Source organism: Trachypithecus francoisi, unplaced genomic scaffold (assembly GCF_009764315.1).
Source record: "Trachypithecus francoisi isolate TF-2019V2 unplaced genomic scaffold, Tfra_2.0 Lachesis_group2, whole genome shotgun sequence".
NCBI classification, from domain to species: domain Eukaryota; kingdom Metazoa; phylum Chordata; class Mammalia; order Primates; family Cercopithecidae; genus Trachypithecus; species Trachypithecus francoisi.
In genome coordinates, this window is record NW_022681465.1 from 77,708,004 (window position 1) to 77,729,040 (window position 21,037).

At 44.2% G+C, this 21,037-nt stretch overlaps 1 protein-coding gene across 22 annotated transcripts in view; it reads left to right on the top strand.

Annotated features, from left to right (window-relative positions):
• Positions 1–21,037, top strand: part of ZNF131 (zinc finger protein 131) — a 115,830-nt gene that overhangs the window by 48,447 nt on the left and 46,346 nt on the right. For 3 of the 22 annotated variants that reach the window (XM_033179472.1, XM_033179474.1, XM_033179475.1), the window contains 2 exons: positions 14,896–15,034; positions 16,051–16,152. In XM_033179472.1, coding sequence (XP_033035363.1) covers positions 14,896–15,034; positions 16,051–16,152 — 241 coding nt within the window. Of the gene's footprint in view, positions 1–13,607; positions 13,982–14,180; positions 14,685–14,895; positions 15,035–16,050; positions 16,153–21,037 lie in introns of those variants that run through there. The other 19 variants (XM_033179489.1, XM_033179492.1, XM_033179477.1 and 16 more) reach the window with 16 other exon arrangements.

Consider the following 21,037-nt stretch of genomic DNA (forward strand, 5'->3'; position numbering starts at 1 on the left):
TATTTTTTGAGTCAGAGCCACAGAGCCATAAGAGTGCTGGATTTTATCATTCTATGTATTCTTTATTTTTCAATTAATTCCATGTCCTATTCTGCTATTCTTATTTTTTCAATAAAGATTCTAAATGTGTTGATATGGCTACCTTGTCTGTTTTCATGTAACTAACGCCATCTTATTAAGTGATATTATTAGTAATCTCTATTTCAGGAAAACACAAATTATTTGATTAGAAGTATATTCAAGGGCTGGGCGCGGTGGCTCAAGCCTGTAATCCCAGCACTTTGGGAGGCCGAGACGGGCGGATCACGAGGTCAGGAGATCGAGACCATCCTGGCGAACACAGTGAAACCCCGTCTCTACTAAAAAAATACAAAAAACTAGCCGGGCGAGGTGGCGGGCGCCTGTAGTCCCAGCTTCTCGGGAGGCTGAGGCAGAAGAATGGCGTAAACCTGGGAGGCGGAGCTTGCAGTGAGCTGAGATCCGGCCACTGCACTCCAACCCGGGCGACAGAGCAAGACTCCATCTCCAAAAAAAAAAAAAATAGAAGTATATGCAAATGAAGGGTCTGCACTAATGCCATCCAGATCTCCCTATCACAGGTTATCAATACAATCCTCAATGTCTCTATCTTCACCACTATGTTATTTTTTGGCCAGGACTCTGTTTGCTTGGCCCTCAAAGAAAACAACAGGAGCTTAAAAGATTCAGAAGAACCCAATGAATATATAAGAAAGTGTTCGGCCGGGCGCGGTGGCTCAAGCCTATAATCCCAGCACTTTGGGAGGCCGAGATGGGCGGATCACGAGGTCAGGAGATCGAGACCACCCTGGCTAACACGGTGAAACCCCGTCTCTACTAAAAAAAATACAGAAAACTAGCCGGGCGAGGTGGCGGGCGCCTGTAGTCCCAGCTACTCGGTAGGCTGAGGCAGGAGAATGGCGTAAACCCGGGAGGCGGAGCTTGCAGTGAGCTGAGATCCGGCCACTGCACTCCAGCCTGGGCGACAGAGCGAAACTCCGTCTCAACAAAAAAAAAAAAAAAAAAAAAAAAAAAAGAAAGTGTTACCTTCATCACCAAAAATAATGCTTTGGACTCTAAAGTTTACACACAAGAGGTGATGAGGGAGGGAGCCTGACTAAACTCATGCTTCCTCACTATCTCTCCCTGGTTTTCTCCCAGCCTTTTGAAACTCATTGATCACTATCATTATCAAAGTAGCCATGAGCATGGGCACTGCTTCCCTTTTAACTCTGTCTGACCAAATTAAGGACAAAACATTGATTACCAACTTACACAAAAATGGAATATTTAAAGGAGTCTTTAGTGATAACATCTCAGAAATGAACAATGAGAATAAATCCAAACAACCTTTTTTCTTTTTTCTTTTTGAGACAGAGTTTTGTTCTTCTTGCCCAGGCTGTAGTGCAATGGGGCGATCTCAGCTCACCACAACCTCCGCCTCCCGGGTTCAAGCTATTCTCCTGCCTCAGCCTCCCAAGTAGCTGGGATTACGGCATGCACCATCATGCCTGGGTAATTTTGTGTTTTTAGTAGAGACAGGGTTTCTCCACGTTGGTCAGGCTAGTCTCGAACTACCAACCTCAGGTAATATGCCTGCCTCAGCCTCCCAAAGTGCTGGGATTACAGGCGTGAGCCACTTCGCCCAGCCGAATTATCTCCATTTCTAAAATTGATTTAAGGTTATCCCAATTGCCAATACCTCTAGCTGCCAACCAAAAGCAAAAATCTTCTATAGAGAAAGGTAAAATTATTGCAGGCCTCAAATTATTTGTAAAAAATTTCACATACAGTATCCAGCATTCAATTTTAAAAAATGATTAGATAATTAAGACAATAGAACAACATGAAGAAACACTGAGAGAAGCAACAAAGAAACATTCTCTAGATACTGAAACATAGACTGTGAAATACATTCAATATGAATAAGAAAATAAAAAACAAGATTGAGAAACTCATAGAAAATTAGTAATGATATTAAAGAAGCAAAAATAACTGAAACATAAAGCAGCCATGGCCAGGCACAGTGGTTCACGCCTGTAATCCCAGCACTTTGGGAGGCCGAGGCAGGTGGATCACTTGAGGTCAGGAGTTTGAGACCAGCCTGGCCAACATGGTGAAACCCCATCTCTACTAAAAATACAAAAATTAGCTAGGTGTGGTTGTGGGCACACGTAATCCCAGCTACTCGGGAGGCTGAGGCAGGAGAATTGCTTGAACCTGGGAGGCAGAGGCTGCAGTGAGCTGAGACTGCGTCACTGCACTCCAGCATGGGTGACAAAGTGAGACTCTGCCTCAAAATAATAATAAATAAAACATATAGCAGCCAAATCAACAACTCAATGAGTTCAACAGAAGATTAGCACAGCTGAAGAGAATTAGTGAACTGGAAGAAAAATCAGAAGAAAATGCCCATGCAGAACCAAGGAGAAAAGACAAGAGATGGGAAGTACAGAACAGATGGGAAACGACATAGAGTATACAACAAGAAAGTCTAATAAATGGATATTTGGAATCTCACCAGGAGGTTGAGAATTGAGCAACAGCAACATAAAAAAAATATTGTGCCACTTCCTTCTGGCCTCTGTGGTTTCTGATGAGAGGTTTGCTGTCATTTGAATTGTTTTTCCCTGTAGGCAAGGTTTTGGGTTTTGTTTCTTTTTCTGAATGCTTTCAATAATTTTTTTTTGCCTCTAATTTTTATAAGCTTAATTATGATTATTGGGGTTGATTTATTTTAGTTTATACTTTCTAGGGTTTGGTCAGCATCTTGAATCTGTACCAAATCTTACCAAATTTGGGGTGTTTCAACCATTATTTCCTCAAGTACTTTCTCAGCCTCACTCTTTCTCCTCTCCTTCAGGGTTTCTGAGAACACGAATGTTAAATCTTCCATTACAGCCACATAGATTCCCGATGCTCTACTTATTTTTTTCAGTCAATTTTTTCTCTGCTCTTTAAATTGCGTTGTTTTGATTCTTTTGGTTTCCACTTCACTGATTCTCTGTATTCTCTAGTATTCTGTTCAGCTCATCCACTGAACTTTTAATTTCAGTTACTGAATTTTCAGTTCTAAAATTTCCATTTTCTTCTTCTTTATATCGTCTGTTACTTTACTGAGGCTTAAAAAAATTGTTTCGGCCCGGCACAGTGGCTCATGCTTGCAATCCGAGCACTTTGGGAGGCAGGGGCGGGTGAATCATGAGGTCAGGAGATCAAGACCATCCTGGTTAACATGGTGAAACCCGTCTCCACTAAAAACACAAAAACAAAATCAGCCGGGCATGGTGGTGGATGCCTGTAGTCCCGGCTACTCAGGAGGCTGAGGTGGGAGAATGGTGTGAACCAGGGAGGCAAAGTTTTCAGTGAGCCGAGATTGCGCCACTGCACTCCAGCCTAGGCGATAGAGAGAGACTCCTTCTCAAAAAAAAAAAAAAAAAAAAAAAAATTTGTTTCAAGCATGTTCATAATTGCTCCTTGAAGTATTTTTTACATGGCTTTTATCATGGTTTTTGTCTACTAATTACAATATCTCTTTTATCTCAGTGTTGGTATCTATTTATTGTCTTTTACGTTTAGTTTGAGTTTCCTGATTTTTGCTTTTAAGTATGAGTGATTTTAAAAATTGAAACCTGTATATTTTCAGAAGTTAGGAGACTCTGAGTTTTCTTTGAACCATCTGTTTTACCTGGCTCTTTATGACACTGCTCCCATAGAGGAAGGAGGTGGGGTGCCAGCTCATTACTGCTGGATGGAGGCAGAAGTCCAAGTTTCCCAACTGACCTCCATTGACACCCAAAGAGGAGGTTGCACCTGGTTATTACTGGGGAGGAGCAGGAGTTCTGGCTCCCCTCATGGTCTGCATCAACACTGAAAGTGAAAATAGTCCTATTCCTGCGGGATAATGGTGAAAGTCTTGACTCTCCATCAGGCCTCCTCTGACATTACCTTAGGAGAAGAGGAAGGATAACCTTGTTACTGCTAGGTGTGGATGAAAGTCTGAGCTCTGACTAAGACTTGGCCTCTCTGACACCACCCTAAAAAGGTGGGAATTGAGGTGCCTCGTTATAGTCTGAAGAGGGCAGATGCTTAGGCTCCTTACCACAACAGTTCTCGCTCTGTCACCCAGGCTGAAGTGCACTGATTTACTGCACCATCAACCTCCCTGGGCTCAGGTGATTTTCCCACCTCAGCCTCCTGAGTAGCTGGGATTACAGGCGCGCCACCACACCTGGCTAATTTTTGTGGTTTTTAGAAGAGATGGGGTTTTACCACGTGGGCCAAGCTGGTCTTGAACTCTTGAGCACAGGCAACTCGCTGGCCTCAGCCTCCCAAAGTTCTGGGATTACAGGTAGGAACCCCTATGCTGGCCATATCCTTTCTGACATGGATGCAGGTGGGTTCACATTTCTTTCCATGGTATTTGGCCTCAATACTATGACTTTTGTCTAAAACTTTTGTTTTGCTAGACAGCCCCTTTCCTGAGCCTTTGGCTAAAGAGCAGGCTTTCCTTAAGAGTTTTGTTTTTTCCTATGCTCATTGGCATTCCTGGCTTGCCCGGCTTCTTTAACTCAAAGTCTGTGACATGTAAAAATAAAATTCAGGGAGTTTGCCACTGTGTTGTTCTTCAGTTTCTGAGATGCCTATAGTCAGTTTGCTTTTTTCTCTCAATCTTTCGGGTTTTTTTTTTTTTTCTTTTTTCACTCTGTCCCTCAGGCTGGAGTGCAGGGGTGCGATCTTGGCTCAGTGCAACCTCCACCTCCAGGGTTCAAGTGATTCTCCTGCCTCAGCCTCCCGAGTAGCTGGGATTACAGACGCCCGCCACCATGCCTGGCTTGTTTTTTTGTAGAAGCAGGGTTTCACCAGGTTGACCAGGCTGGTCTCAAACTCCTGACTTAAAGTGACCCGCCCACCTCGTCCTCTCAAAGTGATGGGATTACAGGCGTGAACCACCGTGCCCAGCCAATTTTGTTTTCCAGATCATATCCAGAGTTTTAAATTGTACTTAGTGGGAGAAATAAGGAAAAATACAACTACTCCATCTGCCCCAAAATCAAAGTCTTGTGTTCATTTTGCTTTTTTAAAATGTTGTGGCCAGGTGCGGTGGCTCACGCCTGTAATGCCAGTACTTTGGGAGGCCGAGGCGGGCTGATCTCAGAGTCAAGAGTTCGAGACAGCCTGGCCAACATGCTGAAATGCCATCTCTACTAAAAACACGAAAATTACATCCGGAATTGGTTCCTTTCAGTGTATTCTTGGTCTCGCTGGCTTCAAGAATGAAGCCGCGGACTCTCGTGGTGAGTGTTACAGTTATTAAAGATGGTGTGTCCGGAGTTTGTCCCTTCAGATGTGCAGATGTGTCCAGAGTTTCTTCCTTCTCTTGGGTTCATGGTCTATGCTGACTTCAGGAGTGAAGCCGCAGACCTTCGCAGTGAGTGTTATAGCTTTTAAAGGTGGCGCGTCGGAGTTGTTCCTTCCTCCCAGTGGGTTTGTGGTCTCGCTGACTTCAGGAGTGAAGATGCAGATCTTTGTCATGAGTGTTACAGCTCATAAAGGTAGTGCAGACCCAAAGAGTGAGCAGCACCAAGATTTATTGCAAAGAGCGAAAGAACAAAGCTTCCACAGCACGGAAGGGGACCCAAACGGGTTGCGGCTGCTGGCTCGGGTGGCCACCATTTATTCCCTTATTTGGCCCTGCCCACGTCCTGCTGGTTGGTCTTTTATAGAGCACTGATTAGCCCATTTTACGGAGTGCTGATTGGTCTGTTTTTGCAGAGTGCTGATTGGTGCATTTACAAACCTTTAGCTACACACAGCGCTGATTGGTGCATTTTTACAGAGGGCTGATTGGTGCATTTACAAACCTTTAGCTAGATACAGAGTGCTGACTGGTGTGTTTACAATCCTTTCACTAGACAGAAAAGTTCTCCAAGTCCCCACTTGACCCAGGAAGTCCAGCTAGCTTCACCTCTCAAAATTAGCCACACAGGGTAGCTCATGCTTGTAGTCCCAGCTACTCGGGAGGCTGAGGCAAGAGGATCGCTTGAACCCAGGAGGTGGAGGTTGCAGTGAACCGAGATAGCGCCACTGCACTCCAGCCTGGGCAACAGAATGAGAATCTGTCTAAAAAAGAAAAAAAAGAAAAAGTTGTGTTGGCCAGGTGCAGTGGCTCACACCTATAATCCCAGCACTTTGGGAGGCCGAGGTAAGCAGATCATGAGGTCAGGAATTCAAGACCAGCTTGACCAACATAGTGAAACCCTGTCTCTACTAAAAATACAAAAAATTAGCCAGGTGTGGTGGCACATGCCTATAATCCCAGCTACTTGGGAGGCTGAGGCAGAGGAATCGCTTGAACCCAGGAGGTGGAGGTTGCAGTGAGCCAAGATTGGGCCATTGCACTCCAACCTGGGCAAAGGAGTGAGACTCCATCTAAAAAAAAACAAAACAAAACAAAACAAAAAAAACGTTGTGTTAAACCATTACTTATCTTGATTTCTGAGTTTTTGGCACTCCAGACAAATGCCTCACTCTCCTCACTGTAGTACTGGCCTTCTTTGGTAATCATCTTAGAGGCTGCCTATCCAGCAAGTGAAAATAAAGGTGACTTCAGACAAAATCTGTGAGAATTTGTCACCACCAGAAAGTGAAAATAGTTTGAAGTTTAGAAGTAGAAATTAAATAATGCATAACATAAAGGATTTACCCTTGTGTGCAAATCTGAATGGAAGTTAACCACGTGAAACAATCAAAACAATGTCTTCTGGGATTTAAAATATATGAATTTAAAAAGCAAAAGACCTGGGTGGAGGAAGAATGAAGGAAATTAAAGTATCATTGTTTGGGAACAGGGTAACTTATTTAGATGTTTTAAGTCTAGAATTCACGATGTAATCTCTAGGTTAACCACTAAAAGAATGTATAACTATCAAGTTAATAGAGAAATTACAATCATTAAAAAATCCAAAATAAGGTAAGAAAGAAGAGGAAAGTAACAGAACAGTAAGACAAGTAGAAAACAAATGTTAACATAACAGATTTAATCCCAAATATATTAGAATGACATTTAAAGTGATGAACTGGCTGGGCACGGTGGCTCACGCCTGTAATCCCCGCACTTTGGGAGGCTGAGGCGGGTTGATCATGAGGTTAGGAGTTCAAGAAACAGCCTGGCCAACATGGTGAAACCCCACCACTAATAAAAATACAGAAAAAAATTAGCCACGTGTGGCGGCGGGCACCTATAATCCCAGCTACTCAGGAGGCTGAGGCAGGAGAATCGCTTGAACCTGGGAGATGGAGGTCGCAGTGAGCCAAGATCACACCTCTGCACTCCAGCCTGGGCGACAGAGCAAGACTCTGTCTCAAAAAAAAAAAAAAAAAAAAAGTTTTGAACTGGGACACTCCAGCACTAAGAGGTAGAGGAAAAGAGGCTAATCCACAAAAAGATGAAGGAGCGGGGTCCAATGAGTTCCAAGTTTGCAATAAAAATAAAACAATAAAGGCAGAACTACTTGGATATTAGTGGACCCTTTGAAAATAGCAACATCCTGGAGGTCTCCAATCTAGGAGAGCAGCAACTATTTCCACACCTGGTTATTATTGCTTTTCATATTATTATGCCAAGATGGGACAAGAGCCAAATTTGGGCAAAGGATTTAATCGCCACTGTGAACAACACTGCTGAAAAGAAAATTTCTGGCCTGGTGTGCAGTTCCTACTTAGCACACTATCTTCTGTGATTTTTGCTATCTGGCCCCTGTCCTGCCTTCTTTCCCAGCACCGCAGGAATGATGCAGTGCCTCCAAAATTGGGAGTTTCCAAGCCAGCATTAGAGTTTACTATGTAAGTAAAGGCCAATATTCACCAGTTGGGAAACAACTAAGTAACTTTCCTTAAGTGCATGCTACTTTCCTAAGTACAGCAGGCTGCCTGAAAAAGAAAAGAAGGAAATAGCCCCAACAATTGTGTCAGTTTCTTATTTGTGGCATATGTAAAATATCATGTGCTCTTCCAAAAGTTTGGACCTGTCATGATCCTTTTTTAATCTTGCTGTATCTGAGGGCTCATTGGGGATGCCCTGAATTTTCAGTTCCTTTGGACAAACACAAAGACAAGCCCATTTTTTGTTTCATAAATGCTTTTTTTTTTTTGAGACGGAGTCTCACTGTCACCCAGGCTGGAGTACAGTGGCGCCATCTTAGCTCACTGCAACCTCCGCCTCCTGGGTTCAAGCAGTTCTCCTACCTCAACCTCCCGAGTAGCTGGGACTATAGGCGCATCACCACACCCGGCTAATTTTTGTATTTAGTAGAGATGGGGTTTAACTATGTTGGCCAGGCTGGTCTTGAACTCTTGACATTGTGATCTGCCTCCCTTGGCCTCCCAAAGTGCTAGGATTACAGGCATGAGCCACCGTGCCGGACCACTTTTTTTTTCTTTTTTTTTAAGTCCAGCAGGTAGAATGTAAATCTTATGCTGGAATATAACGATAATGACCACTTGCTGAAAGCTAATGTATACCAGCTACTAATCCAAGTGTTTCCTGTATGTTACCTCATTTGCTTCCAACAACACTGTTTCAAAGGTGAGGAAATGGAAGCTTAATGAAGTTAAACTACTTGCCTGAAATCACCCAGCTAATAGGTTGAAACAAGATTTCAACCCAGGCTGTCAAACCAACCTTCTTAACCACTCTGTTATTTTCTTCCTAATGTTGCGTTGAAACATATAAAAGTGCCTGGATACCACTAGGTAGCCAGAACTATTTGTCAATTCTTACTAAGTTTGAATAATCTATTTTGATTCCATAGAAAATCTATAAACCTGCTCATTATTAACTGGCACAACATCTGCACCACAGGGAACTGTGTTTTAACAATAACTCATTCTAAGTCATTTACCATGTACCTGACTATGAATGTTACCAGTGGAAATCATAATGTCTGGCAGATTGCTATCATATAAATTCCTGGCCACCAACTCCTACTGCATGCTGTTATTGCTGTGCTTCCTGTTGATGCTACTGGGTTATTACTGTGTCCAGGGTCCATTTCAAATCCTTTCCATTCTGTTCTGTGGTAGGCAGCGTCTATGATTGTTCCCAATGATCATGCCTTCTGCTATTTGTGCCTTTGTGTCATTACTTTCCTTTGAGTGTAGCCTGACCCTGGTGGCTTGCTTCTAAAATGTAGAATATGGCAAAAGTGATGGAATGTCACTTCTGAGATTGGAATACAAGAGGACTTTGGTTTCTGTCTTGCTCACCCCTTCTTGCCTTCTCACTCTGATGGACTCTAGCTGCCATGTCCTGTGCAGAGCCTAGCATGAACAGAGGCCTTGCGGAGAACTGAAGTCTTCAGTCTAAGAGCCAGGGAGGAACTAAATTCTGTCAAGAACCACTTGAGTGACCTTGGAAGCAGATCCTTCCCCACTGGAGCCTTGAAATTAAAGCCACCTTACCTGACAACTCCACAGGGGCCTTGTGAGTGACCCTGAAAGCCCAGCTATGTGACACTTAGATTTCTAACCCACAGAAAGTGTGAAATAATAATATTGTTTTAAGCCACTAGGATTTGGGGTAATTGGTTACCTTGCCTTCAATAACTAATACATCTTTCAAGCTCATGAAACTTCTTCATCCCCAACACACAAACACTTTTTCTCTCCTATTCTTTTTAGTAGATGACATGACCATCTATCTAAGGAAGAAAATAGAGGTCTTCAGTTTGATAGGAATTTCCTTAACTTCTTGAAAGCTAATCTACACTCCTAAGAACTTTCAATCCATTAATCCCTCTCTTGTACAATTACTCCTTTTCCTCTTGTATTTTTATCTTCTTCCTCTGCTGGATCCTTCCCCCTTACCATTTAAATAGCCTAAGTCTCTCCCATCCAAACACACAAAAATAGTAAAACTGGCTAGACTCTACAGGTACTCCTTTCATCTCTTCTCTCATTTTTAAATGAAAGTTCTAAAATTGCTGTCCCAATTTTCCTAGCTATTTCTTAACCTACCTGAATATAGACTTCTCACCTCCCCTTTCTTCCCCTCAGAACTCCGTTGAATCTTTTCTTGCTAAGGTCTTCTGCCAAAGACATTCATGATGCTAAATATACCAGACCATTTCCAATCTCTTTTTAGCCTGACCACTTGGCAGCATTTGGCATTGCTAACCACACTCTCTCTCTCTTTTTTTTTTTTTTTTTTTGAGATGGAATTCTGGTCTTGTTGCCCAGGCTGGAGTGCAATGGCGCCATCTCAGCTCACTGAACCTCCACCTCCCGGTTTCAAGCGATTCTCCTGCCTCAACCTCCAGAGTAACTGGGATTACAGGTGCCTGCCACCACCACACATGGCTAATTTTGTATTTTTAGTTAAGATGGGGTTTCTCCATGTTGGTCAGGCTGGTCTCGAACTCCTGGCCTCAGGTGATCCTTGGCGTCCCAAAGTGCTGGGATTACAGACATAAGCCACTGCACCTGGCCCACACCCTCTGTTTTGAAACACTCTCCTTTCACGGCCTTATTGATGTCATACTCTTCCAGTTTTCCATCTTTCTTCAGCTGCAGTACTCAGTCCTTTCAGCTTCTTCCTTTTCAACTCAATCCATAAACACTGATACTTTTTAGGTAAAAAGTCTTACACTCTCTTCTATTCTGACCCTATAGACTAGGAGTCCCAAACTCAAATGCCTTTAGGGACTAAGCAAATAAGGAAAATGAATTAAGATAGCTGAGTCCAAAACATTAGAAACTGGTGGGGATTGTAGTGAACTGGACAGCTCAAATCCTATATAGAAAAGGGTTCTCCATTTGGTTAAATTCAATTGCTGTAAAAGAGGAGCAGCCCTATATACTGGAATTTCCAAAAAGCCCACTTTTTTATAATTTCTTCATCTTAAGAAACACCATGGCCAGGCACGGTGGCTCACGCCTGTAATCCCAGCACTTTGAGAGGCGGAGGCAGGTGGATCACCTGAGGTCAGAAGTTCGAGACCGGCCTGGCCAACATGGCAAAACTCTATCTCTACTACAAATACAAAAAATTAGCCAGGCGGTGGTGGCGGACTGTGTGAATAGTAACGATTATGATACTATTTAATTTAACTTATGTGTTATTTATTTATTTATTTGAGATGGAGTCTCACTCTGTCACCCAGGTTGCAGTGCAGTGGTGTGATCTCGGCTCACTGCAAGCTCTGCCTCCTGGGTTCATGCCATTCTCCTGCCTCAGCCTCCCAAGTAGCTGGTACCACAGGAGCCCGCCACCACGCCTGGCTAATTTTTTTGTATTTTTAGTGGAGACGGGGTTTCCCTGTGTTAGCCAGGATGCCCTCGATCTCCTAACCTCATGATCTGCCCGCCTCAGCCACCCAAAGTGCTGGGCTTACAGGCGTGAGCCACCGCGCCCAGCCTATTTTTTTTTTTTTTTTTGAGACGGAGTCTCGCTCTGTGGCTCAGGCTGGAGTGCAGTGGCACGGTCTGGGCTCACTGCAGTCTCCGCCTCCCAAGTTCAAGCAATTCTCTTGCTTCAGCCTCCAGAGTAGCTGGGATTACAGGCACATGCCACCACGCCCACTTAATTTTTGTATTTTTAGTAGAGACGGAGTTTCACCATGTTGGTCAGGCTGGTCTCAAACTCCTGACCTCGTGATCCACCCACCTCGGACTCCCAAAGTGCTGGGATTACAGGCATGAGCCACCGCGCCCAGCTGATGATAATATTTTAAAACACCAATTCAATCTACAAGCTGCTAGCCTATCACCCCTGCAGACTCTCTTTAAACAATCCCATCTATTCTTAACACTTCAATATTCCTTCTATGCTGTAAACTTGCAAATCTCTATCTCTACCGTTAGGCTTCTTCCCTAAACTATATGTAGGCCCATATATCCAAGGGCTTCTAACATCATCTCCTTATAATAACACCTCTGGTTCCATCCTCTCTCCCCATCCAGCTCCGCCAGTTGTGTTTCCTAGTTTGGTAGATGGTACCAACAATCTACAGGCTCAAGCCAGAAATCCAGGAGCCATCTTTGACTATTCCTTCTCCCTTGTCACCAATGTATCTAGCAATATTTATTTAGTATCCATGGCATGCTTTACAGCCAATGTTGGTTCCATCTCTAGATTTTATTTTATTTTTTTTGAGACAGGGTCTCACTCTGTTGCCCAGGCTGGAGTGAAGTGGCACGATCTCAGCTCACTGCAGCCTCAACCTCCCTAAGCTCAAGCAATCCTCCCACCCCAGTCTTCTAAGTAGCTGAAACAACAGGTGCACACCATCACTAATTTTTTTGTATTTTGTAGAGAGGATGTTTCACCATGTCACCCAGGCTCGCCTTGAACGCCTAAGCTCCAGCGATCCTCCCCTACTGGGCCTCCCAAAGTGCTGGAATTACAGGCCTGAACTACTGCGCCCAGCCTATCTCTAGATTCTGACCAGCTCTCTAGTTCCATTTTCCCCCATGGTTTCATCTACATTACTAACAGTCTCCCAATTGATCTCTACTCCTAGCAGCTTTTCCCATTTAATCTGTTCTCCATACTAAGGCTAGAATTATCTCTTTAAAAAGCAAACATTAGGATGTCACCATACGTCAAGGCTTCCCCTTGCAAAAAGAAAATCTAACATCTTCGACACTGTTTATAAGGCACCTTTGTGCGTCTATCCAGCAACATTCTTTCAGTTTCCTGAATGCTATAATCCTGGTGCCTTTGCATGTGCTATACTTTTGGCTAAGAACACTTAGACTTCACATCACTTAAAAACATTTTTTTTTGTTTTAATACAAATGGGGTCTCGCGATGTGCCCGGGCTGGCCTCAAACTTCTGGGCTTAACTCCTCCTCCCCAACTCCGCCTCCCAAAGTGCTGGGATTACAAGCATGAGCCACCGCACCTGCCCACATCTCTTCTTATAGGTCAACTGCCTATCCTTGACACCTAGTTACTTTGTTCTTCAGGTGTTGCAAAACTCATCAGTAAGCACCTAGGCAATTAGTGTTCAAAATATCCATGGACTCTACGACTTAAGATTCAGAAAGGCAGAAACCACAGGTACCTTGTTCACAGCTCGATTTCTCAGTGCCTAGTACTAGGATTCTCAATACATGTCTGTTGAAATAATGATTACATTTTTAGCATATAGCTATTTGAGTTCCTCCCTAATCCCAATTCTCAAGTTCTTTGAGAGAAAAAATAAATAAATCTCAATTACAGAATTATCCTCAAAATGTATTTATATATAATATTTCTTTGGAGGAATGAAGGAAGCAGTCACATGCAGCTGACTGTGGGTCACTGGACTTTTTTTTTTTTAGACGGAGTCTCGCTCTGTCGCCCAGGCTTAAGTGCAGTGGCACTACCTCGGCTCACTACAACCTCCACCTCCCTGCTTCAAGCTATTCTGTCTCAGCTTCCCAAGTAGCTGGGATTACAGGCGCCTACCACAACGCCTGTATAATTTTTGTTAGTCAAGACGGGGTTTTGCCATGTTGGCCAGGCTGGTTTCGAACTGCTGACGTCATGTGATCCGCCCGCCTAGGCCTCCCAAAAGCGTTGGGATTACAAGCGTGAGCCACCGCGCCCGGTCTGGATTCTTTAAAAGAGTGGGGAAGGTCTGCAGTAAGGGGATCCGGTGTAAATAATTCTGAGCAGCCCCAGGTCCTGAGCCCAGCAAACACGTGCTGCGGTCGGGCGCGCTTCGCCGAGGAAGATCCCGGCGGCCGGAACGTGCTCGCGCCCGTCGTTGCCGCTGCCGCCCGGGTGCCCAACCGAGCGCACGTGCGCCCGCGGGCCCCAGGCAGAAGTGGAGCCCCTGCTCTCACGAAGAAAATGGAGGACGAGCCACGAGTTAGGGGTCAGGAAAGATGTGGGGCGCATTATGCCCTGGGAGGGGAAAGCAGGGAACAAGAGGCTCTGAGGGCCCGAGAGGAAGGAGGGCGGCCCACGAGCTAGGTAAGGCGGGTCGACCGAGGTCTCGGAAGGAAGGGGGCGGGGCAGGACGGGGCGGAAGGGGCCGCGCAGTAGCTGGGTTGAGGACGGTTGGCGCGTTCATTCTGGGCTGGGGTTGGGAAGTGTCCGCCCCTGGAGTCAAGCTCGGGAGGGTGAGAGGTGGAAGAGCGGCGACTTAGTTTCCCAGCTTCTGGCACTGCCAGGCCCTGCACGAGCTCAAATCGACCGCAGCCCGGTTCCTTCTCAGAGCTCAAGTCCTTGCCTTTCTTGAGCGCCAAATCCCCACGCTGGGCCCCGCCCATTCGCTGAGGGGTGTGGGCAGGGGCGTGGCCCGTTCCCTTGCTGGTCGGCGCCCGGAAGGCGTCTGCGTCAGCCGGAGCTTGACGTGGTGACGCTGTGCGTCGACGTAGGTGACGCGCAAGCCTGGGCCGCTCCTCCTTCCCTCAGTGAGTGCCGGCCCGGTCGGGGCGGGGGAGAAGAGGGAGGGCGGGGGAGGGAGAGGCGACCCGAGAGTCGTTGTGGGTCGCGGGCCGGACCGGGTCCCGGGGCGGCGGGAGCCCCGGCCGGGCAGAAGGGCTTGGCGGGCCGTTAGAGGGCCGCCACCGCTGTCGAGTCCCCTCCCTTGTTGGACTTGCGCGCCCCGGCGCTTGGAGCCTCCGGCGCTGTGCCCACCCCGCTCCAGCTCGCGTCTCCCGACTCCAATTAGGTCAGGCTCGGAGTCCCGCGGCCGCAACTCCGGCCCCCAACGCGCCGCGGCCGCTCGGCTCGCCTTTCTTCCCTCGCCTTTCTCTCCTCTTGCTTCACCCTCCCCCTTTCTTTTCACGTTGCTGGGTTTTTTTGTTGTTGTTTTATGCTTTAGGGGTTTTGTTCCTCGGCCCGAGCTCATGGGTGTACATTATCATGCTCTTCTTTTGTAGAGCAGCCCGACGGCCATGGAGGCTGAAGAGACGATGGAATGTCTTCAGGAGTTCCCTGAACATCATAAAATGATCCTGGACCGATTGAATGAACAGCGAGAGCAGGACCGCTTTACTGACATCACCCTAATTGTCGACGGTGGGTAGGGCAGTGGGCAGAGGAGCATTTTTAGCTTCAGTTTTTTTTCAGTCCTTGGGACACCCGCCTTTTTTTTTTTTTTTTTTTTTTTAAAAACACATCCTCTATGGTCTCCCTACCAAAGCCTGCAGACCAGATTGCACTTGTCAGTGTCCACTCACACAGCGTGCTGCAGAAGACTGGTTGATCAGTCACGCTTTCCACGTAGTCTGGTGTTCATCTCATTTTAACTTCTTACATCCTGTTGAGTGCAAGATGATGGCGTTGGGGACAGGATGTCTCAAAATGTTTGGTTCATAGCCTCTTGTTGGTAAGCTTCTTTGAGAAGTCCCTCACAGGAGTCATTTGGGAAGTGTTGATTTCTAGTTTCCCAAATGGTCTAAAAGGGAGAATGAGAGAGATTCCTTTGCAGCACTCATACCCCCTTTGACAATCTCCAAAATAAAGTAGGGTCTTTACCAGTCTTAGAAGTTGTCTCTATAATAAAAGAAAATCCAGCTTGTATGTTTTCTGTTTAGTGAAAATAGGTTTCTCAAGGTAAGCTCTTTTTAAAATTATGGGTCTGCCATAGATGGAGCCTCCAAATATTAGGCATATTAAAATGTTTTTCATAGCAGACATATCCAGCTTTGTGTTTACGGCTTTTTTCTCTTTTTCCAAATGATATGTGACCTTTTAAAGAGTTGTCCTTTTATTTAGCAGTTTCAACTGAGTTGGATATGCTTCTCACTACTTAATTGGAAATAACAAAGTGGCAAGAGGCTCCTTACCTAGTGTTGTAAATTAGCCTTTATAAAACTAAAGGAGTTTGAAGTGAAGTTTTAGCTTCCTATCTAATTGAGATTAACATTTGCCAAGATAGCTGCCAAGAATATTCTGCATTGAGTTCAATATATAGTTATGTAATGAAGGAAGACCTATTTTTTGTTTTCTATGATTTTTCAGTCTTTTATATAGTTATACATTTGATTTTCATGCTTGTGTATTATTTTTTTTTTTTTTTTAATTTTACCTAGGACACCATTTTAAGGCTCACAAGGCTGTTTTGGCTGCTTGTAGTAAGTTCTTCTACAAATTCTTTCAGGAGTTTACCCAAGAACCTTTGGTGGAGATAGAAGGTAAGTGACTGTTTATTTTTTATTTTTTATTTAATAAGTCAAAAAAGCCGTTTTATTTAAAAGCTTGTTTTAAATACAATACTTAGCAAACAATTGGTGAAGCAGTTTTAGACAGTTTATCAAGACACCATGGGAAATAGGCATCAGTAGTTCTATAGGTAAAGGTAGATAAATTGTTCTTCTGATACCTGAGAAGTCTTACTTTCAGTGAAGTGCTTGGCTGAATGATCTACCAGGAAAAACTTAGATGGTAGGTACTGGTGGTCATTGTCTTTTGAAAACACGCATTAAACGTGAATTACCGGCTTTGTTCAGTGGGTTTATGTTTCAGACCGGTGGAGATGCTGCAGGTTACAGTAGAAACTTCTACTGTACTCTGTAGCAGAAGTAGTGATGTACTAGCAGAGGTACAGATGACATGCACAGTGTGAAGTGGGCTGCCATAATAGGAAGAAAGCTAGGAAAAATGAACTGAAGTAGCATTCAGAGGAAATTCTGGCTCTACAATGGGATGGATCAGTACCTGTTACCTTGAAGCAAAAAGTGATTTTTGTACTTTCTAAACATTTTTCTAATAACCTGCCAAGTGCCAGGCATTGTAATATATAGTTTGTGTATTGTCTGATTGCTCACAGCGATCCTTTGATGTTGGGCATGATGGCTTGTGCTTGTAATCCCAGCTATTTGGGAGGCTGAGGCAGGAGGATTGCTTGAGTCCAGGAGTTCAAGGCCAGCCTGGGGCAACATAGACCCTGTCTTTTCTTTCTTTCTTTTTTTTTTTTTTTTAAAAGGAAAGTGGTGTTACTTCTAATAATTTACACTTCAGGAAAGAGACTCTAAAAGGTTACTTGCCCAGGGTTGCCCAACTAGCAAGGAATTAAGTCTGTGCTATTGATTACCATGCTTTTTCTTCTGCTACTGCAGTAACTCCTCCTCTACCACCGGCATCAAAATCCGAAACAGTAGGAAATAAATCCGTTTGCTTATGTAATTACAAAATTTTAGCTTCTTTTAGGGTTCTTGGATTTTGGTTTTCTATCTATTTCATCGTGTACGTATTCTTTGTTCTGAATGGGTTGCCTAGAAACTTGCTTTTTTTCTCTTTGATGCCTAGAGGAGTAAAGAAAACAAAAAAGAGTTAAGAATATTCTTTAATTTTGGTATGTTCCAGTTTAGCATTATAGCTGATACATTCACAGCTAGATTATCTTTTAATATCTATGATCAGGACAGAGATATAATTATGGAAATCCACAAAACTTAGTAAGAGAATCTGACTGCCCAGTTGATAGTGGTTTCTACTACAAAGTAAGCCTCCATGAATTCATTCACACCTGAGGCTTTTTAAATATGTGACCTCAGGCAGGTTACTTTACCTCAATTGCATACTTTTCTCCTCCTCTGAAAAGTGGGTTATAAGTGGCTTATAAAGACTAATTGTGATAACATGCAGAATACCTGGCATAATACTTGGTGTATTGTCAAAGTTTAATAAACAGGGACCAGCCTAGGAAACATTAGGGAGACCCCTTCTCTACAAAAAATCAAAAACATTATTAGCTGAGTCTGATGGCATAAGCCTGTGGTCCCAGCTGTTCAGGAGACTGAGGTGGGAGGATTGCTGGGACCCAGGAGGTCAAAGCTGCAGTGAGCCATGATTTTGCCAGTGCACTGTAGCCTGGGCGACAGAGCAAGGCCCTGTCTCAAAAAAATATATATCGTATTGAATACCTATATTATGTACTATGTTAGACCCAGGAGATGAAGAATTAGTGAATAAGACATCCCTTAAAGTAGTCGGAAAATTCTATAGCAGGTGAGCAACAGGCAAATAAAGGAGTTTAAAAAGTATTACAAAGACTATTACTGTGAAATGGTATCACTGAAGAGGGAGAATGAATGGTTTGGTCTTCCTTAGAGAGGAGAGAATTCAAAGAGGAGAGTCTGAGCAGAATTTTTTTTTCTTTTTTTTGGAGGTGGATTTTCGCTCTTTTTACTAGGCTGGAGTGCAATGATGTGATCTTGGCCCATCGCGACCTCCACCTCCCAGGTTCCAGCAATTCTCCTGCCTCAGCCTCCTGAGTAGCTGGGATTATAGGCACGTGCCACCACGCCCAGCTAATTTTGTATTTTTAGTAGAGACGGGGTTTCTTCATGTTGGTCAGGCTGGTCTTGAATTCCCTACCTCAAGTGATCCACTCGCCTCTTCCTCCCAAAGTGCTGGGATTACAGGCGTGAGCCACCGTGACTGGCCGAGTCTGAGCAGAAATTTTAAGTCTTAAAAAACAAGTGACTCAGCCGGGTGCGGTGGCTCACACCTGTAATCCCATCACTTTGGGAGGCCGAGGGTGGGCAGATCACCTGAGGTCAAGAGTTGGAGACCAGCCTGACCAACATGGTGAAACCCCGTCTCCACTAAAAATATACAATTAGCTGGGCGTGGTGGTGGGCACTTGTAATCCCAGCTACTCAGGAAGGCTGAGAGGCAGGAGAATCACTTGAACCTGGGAGGCAAAGGTTGCGGTGAGCCGAGATCACGCCATTGCACTCCAGCCTGGGCAACAAGAGTGAAACTCCGTCTCAAAAAGAAAACGTGGCCCAAGCTGGAATATTTGTTGCTGGTAGAATGAGCACACACTACCTGGAGGAGTAGAAGTAGAGCCTGGTCTTCTGAAGACTAGTCACCTTGAGATTTGGGTCCGTGGAGTCTTCAGTATTTGAACTCGAGATAGATAAGAAAGCAAAATAGACACTCTTATTTCTGTCATTTGGTCAGATTCAGGTTTAAATAATTAATTTGGTTCAGTATCTTAAGCCCTTAACTGGGGTTACTGTACTGTCTAGCAAGGTCACCTGGCTGTGGAGAAAGCCCTGGGCATATAGTTAGAAAACTGAGTTTTAGCCCTGTTTTAACTGTTTGTGTGTTGTGTGACGTTAGACATCTTGGATTCCTTATTTTTCATATGTCACATAATTTTGGAGTATGTCATGGACATTTGAATATTTTGTTACAAGACTGGATGCTGTTAAAATCCTCTGGAAAATATTTTTGGTTTTTTGGTTTTGCTTTAGCGGGCAGTTAACCTGGTTAGGTTCAGACTGCCTCTGTGGGCTGCGGATCCAGTTTGAACTTAGTTTTCAAAACCTTTGTATTGCCATTCAGGTCCCAGGTGTGCCATCCGTGCCATTGTGCAGTTCTCAAAGCCTTTGCTCTGCTGTCTTGGGTCAGTTCCACACATGGGCATCTTGGTGGTAAACTTGAGATTGTATACACAAATGTGGAGGACTTTTCTCCTTCCCATGATATCCCTCGTACACAAGCTCCCAAGAGTTTCTTTTCGTGGTTCTTTGGTGAGAAAACTGGGATTTTAGCTTCTTTGTGCTTTCATACGTTTTTCTGTGGAGGGGCTCATTTCCTGGACAAAATGGAGAGAGAGAAAAATTAAGAGAAAAAAATAAAATGAATTCCCTTCTCCATACTCTTCAGATCATCATCTCTTTCCTGGTTCTTTTGTCAGAAGAACTTTCTTTTAGAGTTTAGGAGACCACCACCAGCCACAGGTGTGCAGACTCAGAATTGGGACTTGCCTTGAGGCAGAGCTGAGAGAGAAGAAAAATTACCAGATATCCACCCCCTCTCCATTGTCCCTCTTCCATTCATCGTCTTTTCTGGTTCTCTGTCCAGAAGGAATTTCTCTTGAAACTTTTCTCTGTCTCCACTCACTGCACAGTTAGATTTGGGCTGTCCTCAAGTCTAAGCTCACATTTGTGGGAAGAAAAAAGCAGGAAACTTACTACTGTTTGAGTTTTGATTTATCTTCCCAGTCTGCTTGCTTCAACTTACTTTTCAGCATCCTTGCATATTTGCTTTATGTGTTCTTTCCAGGATTTTTAGTTGTGATCAACGGACAAGATAGGGTGGAGTGTGCATTCTCCATCTTAGCTAGAACTGGGACCCCATCCCCCACTCGTAAAATATAAATAATGACTTACAGCATGGCACATTAGATGGGCATTAGAGACACCAGGGAAGCTATCACAAATACAAATGTCCAGGTTGCATTTCCAGATAATTAAGTCTTTCAGTAGTGGGATCCAGGCAACTATATTTAAAAGTTCTCTAGGTTCTTGCTATGTAGGTTGTGGTCTGAGGACCACATACATGGGGATCATTAGGAAACTTGTTAGAAATATAGACTCAGGTTCCACTCTAGACCTGCTGAATTGGAACAAGGTCTCCAGATGATGCCTATGCACAGTAAAATTTGAGGAGCACTGCCCTAGCATGCTTCTAGTGTGCAGTCAATGTCCAGGACCACTGTCTTAGAGGATTGCGTAAAAGCAGATGACAAGTGTATAAATTAAGATTGTAATATTCTCTATGAGTATAAACTCATTAGGTGCAAGCTGAGCTCACCCTCCCTGTTTTCTGTGTTCCTGGTTAAAGTAAGTTACCTTTGATTAGAACCACAGGTTCATCTTTGACTTCAAATCAGATTTGTTGCTATTGAAGCTAATTGGATCCCAGCTCAGCTTTGTGACTTGGATTCACACCATACAAAATCTTCAACAGACCTTCGTTCCTTTGTTCAGAACATACAACCTTCTAACCTGAACCTCCAATTTTCTAAATTCATTCTTTTTCTACTTCACCTGAAACCACAGATCCATAGCACTTAGTTTCTCTGTAATAGCAACTCTAACATAGTGTCCAGAAATTTTAGCCCCTACTGTCAAGGACAAAAAACATCCTTGTACGTGTTTATACATCTTTTTGAGTAGGAGTTTTCTACCAGTTGCAGGGTTTCCCTGAATCTAGAGTAATGCCAGAATGCTGCCCCCTTTTACTCCGTTCTAAGCATTGCTGGCAGGGAGAAGACTCAGA